The 11,250-nt window shown below is 58.2% G+C and overlaps 2 protein-coding genes across 12 annotated transcripts in view; one reads left to right on the top strand and one right to left on the bottom strand.

Annotated features, from left to right (window-relative positions):
* Positions 1-36: 36 nt before the first annotated feature.
* On the bottom strand, positions 37-5,447 carry ACADVL (acyl-CoA dehydrogenase very long chain). 4 transcript variants are annotated; one of them, XM_054458098.2, is made up of 20 exons: positions 5,222-5,447; positions 5,071-5,146; positions 4,732-4,797; positions 4,585-4,657; positions 4,431-4,495; positions 4,203-4,337; positions 3,613-3,757; positions 3,214-3,343; positions 2,990-3,115; positions 2,427-2,625; positions 2,053-2,157; positions 1,565-1,651; positions 1,420-1,482; positions 1,226-1,327; positions 1,052-1,149; positions 902-974; positions 744-816; positions 588-660; positions 418-493; positions 37-345 (listed from the first exon to the last, which is right to left on the bottom strand). In XM_054458098.2, exons 1-20 carry the CDS (start codon positions 5,281-5,283, stop codon positions 205-207), a joined length of 1,968 nt encoding a protein of 655 aa, XP_054314073.1. In that variant the 5' UTR covers positions 5,284-5,447; the 3' UTR covers positions 37-204. The 4 variants fall into 4 exon arrangements, 3 of the variants coding, with proteins under 3 accessions (XP_054314073.1, XP_054314074.1, XP_063513010.1); XM_054458099.2 differs by lacking the exon at positions 4,732-4,797 and having other exon boundaries at positions 5,222-5,357; XR_008495076.2 differs by lacking the exons at positions 37-345; positions 1,052-1,149 and having other exon boundaries at positions 426-493; positions 5,222-5,357.
* A 537-nt stretch (positions 5,448-5,984) lies between these two features.
* DLG4 (discs large MAGUK scaffold protein 4) overlaps positions 5,985-11,250 on the top strand; it is a 29,037-nt gene continuing 23,771 nt past the window's right edge. For 4 of the 8 annotated variants that reach the window (XR_010124741.1, XM_063656933.1, XM_063656932.1 and 1 more), the window contains exons 1-3: positions 6,429-6,462; positions 6,654-6,752; positions 7,012-7,052. Coding sequence is in view for 7 of the 8 variants with exons in the window: in XM_063656933.1 (XP_063513003.1) it covers positions 6,444-6,462; positions 6,654-6,752; positions 7,012-7,052 (159 nt within the window). In the remaining variant the exon portion in view is untranslated. Of the gene's footprint in view, positions 6,463-6,653; positions 6,753-7,011; positions 7,053-7,532; positions 8,174-11,250 lie in introns of those variants that run through there. The other 4 variants (XM_054458087.2, XM_054458086.2, XM_054458093.2 and 1 more) reach the window with 3 other exon arrangements.

Below are 11,250 nucleotides of genomic sequence, written 5' to 3'. Positions count from 1 at the left end.
AGCAGAGGGAAAGAACCGTCACACAGGAGCAAAGCATGACTGGTTAGAAATTTTATTATTTGCGAGGCAGTAAGTGCTCTTGAGAGCAGGCACAGTGCTGGGAACACTAGGCCCCTTCCGGACAAACCAGGGCCCTAAGGAAACGGGCTTCGGCTTTGGCTTGAGGGAAGGCACATAACCGGGCCAGGCCCTGGACGGGAGTATTCAGAAGCCAAGTGGGTTGCTGGTGACTACACCACCCCGCTCCACCAAGGCCTTGGAGATGCTTTTGAAGTTGCGGTAGAGCTCTTGCTGCCCGGGGTCAGACTGCAGGGCGGCCATGCCCTCTCGGATCCGAGCTGCAGCCTGGGGAGAGGGAAGGAGGGGTTGGGCCTGTACCTCTAGCCCTCACCTGAGCTTGGCAGTCCCGAGTCTCACCTCGATACACCAGGTGTCACAGAGCATTTTCTCATGCTGGGCCGTGGGGTGGCCCTCACTTAGGGATCTTGAGGCCCTGGCAGGAAGCAGGAGATGAAAATAAATCTGGGCCGGCTGGGATCCAGGCCCAGGCCCCCTGCGGCTCAGGCATTCCCTGCCTGCCTCCTCACCTCGAGAGAACCACCACCATGGCATAGAGGTCGATGGCCCCGTCTGCCAGCCGCTGCAGCAGAAACTGTTCATCTGTTGGGTAGGTGGGGTGGGGGTGGGGGCGTTAGTTTCAAGGAGAGGAAAGGGAGGGGCGGAAGGGTGTAGGGCTCACTCACTGACAATCCCCTTCTTGTGTTTTATCAGCTTGGCCTCCACCACAGTGGCAAACTGCTCCAGAGCCTGTACTGCCTGAAGAGATGGGGACAGTGCGGGGCTCAGAGGGCCGTCGGCTGCAGTCCCTGATGCAGGCTCTCCCGGACCCCTGGCCACTTACCAGCTCGCCGCTCCGACTCAACTCCGGGTGGACAAGTCCACTGAGACTCAGGCCGCTGCCCAGCCCTGCCCGCCTGAGAGGAAGAGGGAGAATGACTGGTTAGTTGCCATACACCACCCTGCCCTCCCCTGGCTCTGGCCCTAAGCCTACCGCCTCAGCTGTTTGCCTGCCTCTCCTAGCAGGAGGCCAGCATTCCCAAAGGGATTCTTTAGAGCACTGCCAAGCCCAGAGAGCTCTTTTCCTTTGTCCTATGGGGGAAGAGGGTCCAGCAGTCAGGACTCGCTGTCCTCCCCACCTCTACCCCCACCCAATTCTCCTTCTTACCATACAGCCCTGCAGAGCCACAAACAGCCGAAGAATGTCATTTGTCCCCTCAAAGATCCGGAAGATGCGAAGATCTCGGAGCACACGCTCTACTCCAGGTTCCTAGCACAGGGCCACACAAATTATATGCCCATGCTGAGATGTGCCTACCCACCCCTGGCCCAGCCGAGGCTCTGCAGAAGATCATCCTGTACCTTCATGAAGCCCATACCCCCCATGATTTGGATGCATTCATCTGTCACCTTCCAGGCTGCCTCCTAGGGACAAAGAACAGATGAGACTGGTTTTGGGAGCTGAGCACCCAAGCTGGACTCCCTCCCAGCATGCCTGGGACCTCACCGAGCCAAAGATTTTGCTGATGGCGGCCTCTATCTGGAAGTCCGTGGATCCTTGGTCCATGTTAGCACTCACCATGTAAGCCATGGACTGAGGTTGCATGGTTGGGACATGGGAAGGAAAATTGCAAAGGGCTTTGTCAGACTTGGCCTCATCACCCAGATCTCCAAGATAAGGGCTGACCTAGCTTGTCAGGTCAGGCAGATACTTGTTCTGGGTCAGTTCATCAGGTGCTTCCAGGTATTTTCTTAAAAGGGGTGGATGTAAGGGATGAGGTAGAATTAACTTCTGGTACTGCTGGCAGGCACCTGAGCAGAACATCATTGCTGTCTCCCTTCCAGAAGCTGAGCTGACTATGCCTCCCCGCATCCCCTAGGGCATTGGTGTAAAGCTGGAGACCCACTGCCCCAGGTGCTGCTGGGGGTTGTAGTCTGACCCGACTGGGAAGAAAGCCCCAGGGCTCCAGGGAGAGGGGCTTGGGAGGCCCTCACCTCAGTTACATACTGCAGCATAACCATCCGTGCCAGCTTCTCCTGGATCAGCCCAAAGTTGTGAATTTTCTCCCCAAACTGGGTACGATTAGTGGCATGATCTACCTGGAAGAGGGTCCACGCATCCTGCTGTGGTTCAGTGTGGTTTTGCAGTCTCCCCAGGAGAGGGGCTGGGCTTGTGCCAGAGGGATGAGTTTTGCATACAACCAGAGTTCAGTCTACGCTGGATGGAGACCTAAGCTAGCAAGTCTGGGGCTGCTGGTAGGGGAGGAGTTTCTAGTGTAGGGAGTGCCTGCAAGTGATCAGGGACACATGGCAAGGGGGACAGTGAGACTTCTGTTCGGGTTACCCAGGGACTCGGGCAGGGTACTCACCGCCTTAGCAATGATGCCTCTCATGGTACCTGCCAGGGCCGCAGCCATGCCAAACCTTCCATTGTTGAGGATGTGCATGGCGACCTTGAAGCCACTCCCAACCTCACCCAGCACGTTCTCCGATGGCACCCGTACTCCATCAAAGAACACCTCTGCTGTGTTTGAAGCCTTGATGCCCATCTTCTTCTCAGGGGGCCCACTGTGCCAGGGCAGTGTGGGAAAGCAGAGGTGTGTTCAACAGGTTGTCACTGGGGGAAAAACTGCTCCTTCGCTCCTTATGCACCAGGGAGGAATGACAACTCCTAGACTATTAGAGGCTACAGCCACCACTTCCCCTCAGGCCCTGAGGGCTAAGGAGGCCTGGCTATGTCCTATTTTGTGTTGGACTTGGTTGCTGGAGCCAAAACTTTAGCTCAGTTTCATACATATTAGTCCCAAAGGCCACATGCAGTCCACCTGCTTTGGCCTTTGCACACATCCCCAGGGTGATTTGCAACAGCCATCTGCCCAGGAGCCCAGTCCTGCCCCTCAGTCCTAAGCTCCCCCAACCCAAATTCACTCACTGGGTAACGCCCCCGAAGCCCCTCTCCACCACAAAAGCTGTGATCTTCTCCTTCACGGCTCCTGTGGCTGGATCTGTAACTGGTGTCTTGGCAAAGACTGTGAAGATGTCTGCTAGGCCCCCATTACTGTGGAAGAATGAGGGGATATTCAGGGCATGGAGGACGGGGAGCAGTGGGGCCTGGAATTGGGCGGAGGAGAAGGGGAGAAATGGGAGGCAGATTGCCTGATCCAAAGCTTGCTTCCATTGAGGGTATAGTATTTTCCACAGGGGCTGGGCACAGCAGAGGTTCGGATGGAGGCTGCATCTGACCCGCTTGAGGGCTCAGTTAGACAGAAAGCGGCCACAGTCTCCCCTGTTGGGGAGAGAGCTCCTTACCCCAAGTTCTGATGAGCTTCAAAGTCCCCTCGGCCCACTTCCCCATCCCTCCAGCAGGCAGTTCCCCCTTAACACCTGGGAGTATCCAGTTTTCTTTTGCATGTCCCAACCAGCACACTGTGATGCCTCCCCAGAACCTTCCCCCAACCGAAATGCCCAGCCATCTGATAATCTAAGTGCCAACTGGCCTAATCTGTGCCAAGCCCAGTATGCCCCCCATCCCTGGGTCTCCTAGGGTTGCCTCACCAGATGCCAGCTTGGGGAGGTATTTTTCTTTCTGGGCCTTTGTGCCAAAGAGCAGGATGCCTTTGAAACCGATGCTCTGGTGGGCCCCCAGGGTAATGCCCACGCCAAGGTCATGCATGCCCACGATCTCCACCAAACGGGCGTACTGGAGGGGAAGCAGGAATCTGGGGCTGTCACTGGCTGCAGGGGGACCTGACCTTAACAGGAGAGTGTGGGCAACAGGGCATTTCCTGGCCTGGGCCATCCCCAGTGTGTGGAAAAGAAGTGGGGTGTGCAGAGGGCACAGCAGAGAATGCTGGTCTGTCTTAGGTCTAAGTAGTAGGGTGACTTGCTACTAGTCAGTCTATTGTTAGGCAGTCCCCAACTTAAAGATTTGTAAGGACTTGGGAACCAGGGTGAGGCCCATGGCTCAGGCCTAGGGGACTGCATGTAAATTGTGTTATGTTTGGACAGTTAACATCCATCCCACAGGCACCCAGGGCAGGTGCTTAGAAGAGACCTTAGCCCTAGTCTCTAGGTCTATGGCAAAGGAGCTGAGTCTGCCAAGCTGGGGTATGGGACACTGGGATGTGGCGATAGGGTGCCCTCACCTGGGTGTTGCAAAGGCCCACACCACCCAGCTCACTGGGCACTTGCAGACCAAAGGCCCCCAGCTCCTTGAGGCCCTGCCAAGTGGTCTCCTCCACCATCTCCAGAGCGTCATTCTTGGCAGGATTGTTCACTTCCTGGGGAAGGCACAGGATCCCACATCCAGGCTCCTTTTGAGCTTAACATCTCCAAACACCTCACCAGGGACCAAGCCCCGAGTCATTCCTTACCTCGAAGAAACGGGACACAGGCTCCACCAGCTCTTTAAGAAACTGTGTCTGCTCTTCGTTGAGCACTGCAGAGGGTGGGGGACAGGCTGGTCAGGCCAGGCTGGCAGGGGAAACCACCCTGGCCCCACCCAGCTGTGATTATCCCTTCCCTTACCGGACGGGTATGGGAACACCTGATCTGTGGTGAGCTGGCCTTTGAACATTCCCACAGCAAAGGACTTAGATTCCTGGGCAGAGAGAGGCGAATTTCAGGGCTCTGGTTGGGTCTGGCTAAGGTCCACCTGGCCTCGGGGCTACCTACCGCCTTGGCCGGTTTTTTCCTGGTCAGAGCGTCAGAGGGGTGGGAATCTGACTTGTCCAGAGCCAGCTGGGAAGAGAGACGGTTAGCAAGTCCAGGGAAGGGACTTCCGCTGTGTCAAGGGGAGCACGGGCGAGAGCCGCGCGGGGAGGCGGCGCGAAGCGGTGACCTTTCCCCTAGTTCCGCCCTAGGGCACCCTGGCTTGCCCTTTCCCCTACTTTCGGCGACAGAGCAGTGGGCAGGTACCTGGCACCAAGAGGGAGATCCCTGCCGACGGCGGGAGGCGGGCGCCGAAGCGGACCGCCACTCCCACACCCCCTTGCCAAGGCTGCCGTGACTTACCTGAGCGGCACCTCCGGCATAGGGCCGCCGGGCAGGGCCGGGCCGGGGCTGCCCCAGGAGCGCCGTGAGCCGCGAGCTGTGGGGAGTGGGAGTTCAGTCCTGGCCCGGTGCCCAGGGCCGCTGCCCACCGTCCCACTTGTCACACACAGACCTTCCGACCCCGAGCCTCAGCAGCTGCCGCCCCAAGCTCGGGGCCATCCGAGTCGCCTGCATCTCCGAGTCTCTCCGGGCGCCGCTGGCTCGAGCTCTGACCCAGCTCTGGCGTCCCGCACGCCCAAGTCCTGGCGTCCTGCACGCCCAAGTCCTGGTGCCCCTAGCCCTGACTCATCGTCCACAGTGCACCGGGCGGCTGACGGTTGTGGGCCCCGGGGCACGCTGGGAGCTGTAGTTCTCTGGAGCCCGGCCCTGCGTTCCGCTGACTTAGAGGGATCTCCAAGCGTCCCTCGTCTCCCCCAAACTCCTTAATCCCGCCCGTCCGAACTAGAGTCTAGTCCTCCGACGGGGTGATGGGATAGGATAGGACAGAAGAGGAAGGGGCGTCAGTCACTGCAGCCAGAGGGATGGAGGTGGACTGAAGGGAGGGCTTCTCCGGTGGGGTTAGAATGGAGAAGTAGGGAAAGAGAAGTGTAAGGTAGATGGCAGAGGTAGAGACATGGAAAGACACAGACTCTAGGGTTCCTGATGAAATCTATCTCGGCCAACACAAAAGGGAGGGTACAGTGGTGGGGGGCACCCAAGCTAGGGTGTGAGTACCCTAAGTATATTCTTCTGAGATGTAGACCATTTCACTAACTCTTGAAACAGCTACAGTTTCACAGTAGGAAGTCCCCCCAGATTCACTGCCCCTCCCTTAATAAAGCCTCTGAGACCTTCCTGAACACTCCCTTCTGTCTCTGCCCTCTGTTCCTTCCAGAGACCATGTGCCCAGGCAGATGGATTCCTCCCGGGCCTGAGAGGAACTGCAGGAATTCTCCTGCCTCTTACCCGTAAAACTCCAACTTCTCTAGCCCTAGGTCAGGAAGTCCCAAACAATTTCTACCCCTCTTTCTGCAATTCTCATCGGGGTGAGAGGAGGCCCAGGAGGAGAGAGAGCTGGGCTCAGCTTCTTTTTGAGCTGCTGGAGCCCTCTGTGAGGAGGCCCTCTTTGCTGGCGTCTCAGTAGAGTGTGGCTAGGTTCTGCCTGCCTATGGGAAGAGGGGGCCAGGGTGTGTGGAGCGAGATGGTGGCGGCGCTGGTGCCTTGGGACCTGGGGGAATGGGACAGCTGGTCGGTTCAGAGACGGCCTACTTTACTCACAGCTGGAATTTAGTGGGGAGAGGCAGCTCAACTCCAATCCTGGAGGATTAGGGAGATTAAAGTGAGAGAAGAGAGAGATGTCCCAGAGACCAAGAGGTGAAAAACAGGGCTCCTTGTAGAGGGGAGGCCTGGGAGCGAAGTGGGGGACTGGGGCTCGGAGATCTTTCTCCCCAAATCTTTCCATAGGAGCTGGGGTGAAGGGCACAGGCTGGGGAGATGAAGTGACAGTGTGTTCGTCTTCCTGTGTTGGCCTCTTCCCTGTCCCAATTCTCCTTGCGTCTCACTAGCTCCCAGGTCAGCCCTCTGGCTCCTGGCACCCCCACTGCTGCGGTGGGCACCCCCCCTCCTCACAGTGCTGCATAGCGACCTCTTCCAGGCCTTGCTGGGTGAGTAGCCTGTTTTCTGAGGGACCTGGGCCTCCAAGGGCCGTTACCGAACTTCGGGGGCTGTTTGGGAGCCTGGAGATCATTTGGTCCAAGCTGGAGCCCCATGCAGGGTCCTGCCTATGGTGTCCTCCATGAGTGTGGACCAGCCTTGGCTGAAAGGGCTCCTCCCTTGCCAGCCAGCCAGCAGCGATGATGACAGGGGTGATGTGCCTGGAGAGGCCTGGGGTGGGGAGGTAACTCAGTTCTGTTCCTGTGACAGACATCCTGGACTATTATGAGGCTTCCCTCTCAGAGAGTCAGGTAAGGAGGTGGGGGCGAGCGCCTAACTTCCTGAGGGGCAGGCAGGGCTGGAGGGGTGAGCCAAATATCGCTAATATTACCTGGAAACTTGGGGGCCCTGCTGACAAAACCCTGAGTCGGTGGCCCAGGGACTTGGGGCACCGAGAATGCACTCTCTGTGGTCTGTACCCACTCTCCCTTTCTTCCTTGTTTTCTTTGGCTGCCCCAGTTTCAGGCACTAAAGAGTCTAGGGCTTAACTTTTTAGGTTTCCCCCTGAGAAACCTGAGGGAGAACTAGGCCCCCAGGGATTGCCTCCTGCAGCTCCTCCCTCACACCCGACCCCCTACCGCCTGCCGAGAGGCCTCCCTCCCGTATTCAAATAACCGTGGGTGCTCCCAGCCCAACTATAGATGCTTCCTTCTCTAAGAAATGAAATCCAGCCTCATCGTCTTTGCTGTCATCGCTGGTGGCTGGCCAGGTCTCCATGTTTGCCTCAGGGCCTCTGTGCTTCTGCTTCTATCTCCTTTCCCATTATCCGGGTTCCTGCCAGCACGGGAGGAGTTAACTCTGCCAAGGCACCCCCCCCATTCTGGCTCCTAGCTCCCTCCCTCCCTCCCCCTGCTTCCTCTCTCCTCCTCTCTCCCCTTCCCTCTTCGGCTCCACGGCTCCCTCGGCCGCTGCCGTTTCCAACCCCCCCACCCCACTCCCCCGCCACGGCCCCTAGCCCCTGGCCGTTTGGCAAGAACCCCCCCTACCCCGGGGCTCCCCGAAATCCAGTTCCCCTCCCCCACCCCAGCTCATGCCCCAGCCCCCGAACTCCGGGGCTGCCAGCCCCCGGTGCCCCCGCCCCTCCTGAGAATCGGGGTGTGCTCCCCAAGCCCCCTCCCCTCCACTGGGGAGCCCCTTTTAGGGCCCCCTTCCCCTCCCTCCCACGCTCCCCTCCCCTTCCCTTCTCCAACCCCCTCCTTCCCCTCTCACCCCTCCCCCCACCCTGGCCCCCCCTGCAAAAGTGGGGTGCGGAGGGGGGAGGGGTGAGAACCCACGGAGGGGAGGAACGAAACTCCGATGAAGTCAGAGCCCCTTACCCGCCGCCGCGGCCAGGCCCCCCAACATGGACTGTCTCTGTATAGTGACAACCAAGGTAAGCATGATGGGGGGGCTATAAACTGGGGGGAGGGTGTGAGTTTGTGGGGAGGGGTTAGTAGGCCTTATCTGGGACTGGCGCCCCTGGAGTGGCAGCATCAGAAGTAAGATGTATTTGGGGGTCTTAATTTAGTTTTGGGGTTCACATCTGAGAAAATGCTGGATTTGGCCACAGGTGCCCCCTGGAGTGATCCCTTTGTACCTGTAGGGAAATGGAAAATTTAGGATATTCCATGGTTTGGGGGGCCTGGCGGGTTTGGGGGTTCATCAGCGCTGTTTGAGGGAGACTTATTTAAGGAGAAGCCTGGCTCATAAGGGAGTCCTGCTGGTCTATGTGGGAAGGTGGGCTATGTTGGGGGGTTCCTCTTTCCTCCCCAGGGAAAAGCTGGCTTCCAAGGGCCTTGTCCAGTTTTGGGGGGCTCCTGGCATGGGGTAAAGGTTATTGGTTGTGAGTGCCTGACTGGTCTGGGGGTGTCAGCTGGCAGGGAAGGGGTGGGCCTTCAGACTCTAGAACAAGCATCTCGTGGTGGCTGCATTTAGGGATGCTCTCTCAATTTGAGGGAACTGTTAATTTAGGGTTCAGTCATATAGAATGGAGGTAGTTGGAAGTTGTCAGAGGGCTGGGGCCCTGGCATGGGATCACCTGAGGGAATGGACCAGGTGAGGCAAGGATTTGGGGGTACTCCCATAGGAGGCAGAAGATTGCAGCAGCCGAGCTTGCCAGCCCCTGAGGAGGAGGATGAGAGGCTTAGGGAGAGAGGGGATTTGAGGAGGGGGACCGGGTGGGTGGTGCACAATTTGGGGGTGGCCTAAAGGCAGGTGCCCAATGTCCCCATCTCCTCCCACACTGTATCTAGCCCTGATCAAGAGAGAGGGAGAAGAGCAGATGTGGGGACTGTTCCAGATACCCCTAACGCTTGGGATCAAGGTTGGGGAGGACACCTGGATTTAAGGGTCCCTGAGGGCTTATGACCGAAGTTACTGAGGTTACTGGGGTGAAAAGGTGTAGGAGGAGGGCAGGGCTGGCAGCGATGGGGATCTGTGCAAGAGTGTCCCTCTGGTTGGAGCCTGGCAAAGGCAGGAGATCTCGGATGGAGCACAGGCGAGCTCCTGGTGGGATGCAGATACCTAGGCTCTGCTTGGAGACTCTGGGACTGGAGAGCTGGATTCCTGGTGTGTGGAGGGAGGCTTGGGCGGGTGGCAGGCAGCTGGGGGCTGGGGGGTGGGACAGGAAGTGGGGGCCGGGGGAGGCGGGGTCCGGGTGAGTCACAGGCTGGGGAGGGGGTTATATTTAGTGGGAACTGCAGCTTTTCATGGGAGGGAGCTGAGGACACACATGTTCCCTGCCACAAACTCACACATGTGTGTACACATGCATTGTGCACGTGTGAGGATGGTTGGAAGGGATTGGGGGCTGAGGACCTTTAGATCTGGAGCCCCCACCCTCTCTCCACCAGGGCGACTTGCTTGTCCTTCATTCTGTGGGTTTCGGGCTTTCTCCCAGGCTGCCTCTTCCCCACATCCCCTGTAGTTTTGGTGGATTTTTATGCCTCAATTTCTCTGGCCTGGTTTCCTCTGCTCCCGCTGTCTTCTGCCCTTAGGCCTGTCACTTGGCCTTAGGCTCCATGGCTGTGGTCCCCTGTATTCCAGGTGTAAATAGAAAGCCCGCTGGAATGTGTGGGCTCTGCTTTCAACACGTGAACACACAAATGGGAGCGAGGGTGAGGGGCTTGCCAGCACTGGCAGCTATTCTGGGTGGGTGGGTGGCCTTATTCATTACCCGCTCCAGACTCCTACTTCTTCCATGGAGCCCAGGGTTGAGCATCCCTGAAGGAAGGAGGCTTACAGAGCAGATCATGCATTTGGGGTTTACAGAGGCGTGGAGACCCAGGCTTGCCACATTCCTTGGCTGGAAAACTTGTCAGCCTCGGTATGGTGGGGACTCCAACTCCCATAAGGCCCCGAGGCACAAGATCCCTCAATGTTAGAGGGTTGCTGCCTATGGCGCTGTTGGGAGTTGTGGTTCATCTCTATCCAGGGCAGCCAGCGGAGGGTAGCCCAAGAGGAGCCTGCAGGGGGCACATGGCTCCTGCTTCCCCAAATGCTGGATGGGGTAGGGAGTGCTCAGGCTTTGCGGTCGTTGAGCTCCCCAGCTCTGCCTGAATCTTCCATCTTTCATTGCCTATATTTAGACTCCTGCCGCAGTAATTTAAGGAACATTTATTGAAAGCCTACTGCGTGCTAGGCCCTGTGTTGTGTGCAAACTCCACTCTACAGCGATCACTTTGTCTTTCTTGGTGCCTTTATCTCTGCCAGCATCTCTCGTCTCTGAGCATCTCTTTCTCCCACTCCGCCCCCGTCCCTCCCCCTTTCCCCGCGCTGCTGCCGCCGTTGCCATGGTAACCGGCGACGACTGAAGCTGCGTGGCGGACTGGAGGGCCGGGCGAGGGTGGCGGAGGGCGGAGCAGAACAAGTGGGGGTGGGGATACAGTGGGGGAAAGACTGAGGCTATTTGCCAGAGCCCCAGGAGCGAAGCGGTTAAACCCTCCGGGTGGTCCTTATTGGGCAAAGCCGAGATGCCGGGGGCGGGGCAGTGTGGCCGACGGCCTCATTCATTGGCCGGCAGGGGCGTGGCGGAGGGCCAGTGTGGGCGAGGCAGGGGGAGCGAACGGGCGGGAAGTGGACGGAGGCGTGGCCTCCCGGGCAGGTGGGCGGAGTCTGGCTTACTCTATCGAGGGAGGCAGCAACCCTCGGAAAGGGGAGGAACCTTGGGGCTGGGTTACCTGACCGAAATGAGGGCGGGGCTGACCTGGGATGGGCGTGGCGTGGCCCCCCGTGCGTAAAGGAGACAGGGTTTGAGGAGCTATTGTCCAAGTAACTTAAGGGCGCGGGGGTCTTTGGAAAGGAGAATCCGGGGGTTGGGAAGTCTGACGTCTCAATTTTCCTAAGATGGAGGTCTGTTCAGATTTCATCAGAGCACCCCTCCTACCTCAGCTCTGTGTTCCCAGGAGACGGTTGCTAGGCGACAGCAAAGTCCTTGATTGCTGCGTTGCCAGGCAACAGAGAAACGGAAAA

This window comes from Pongo pygmaeus, chromosome 19, assembly GCF_028885625.2.
Source record: "Pongo pygmaeus isolate AG05252 chromosome 19, NHGRI_mPonPyg2-v2.0_pri, whole genome shotgun sequence".
NCBI classification, from domain to species: Eukaryota; Metazoa; Chordata; class Mammalia; order Primates; family Hominidae; genus Pongo; species Pongo pygmaeus.
Note: the sequence above shows the minus strand (reverse complement) of the source record. Positions and strands in the feature narration are given on the sequence as shown.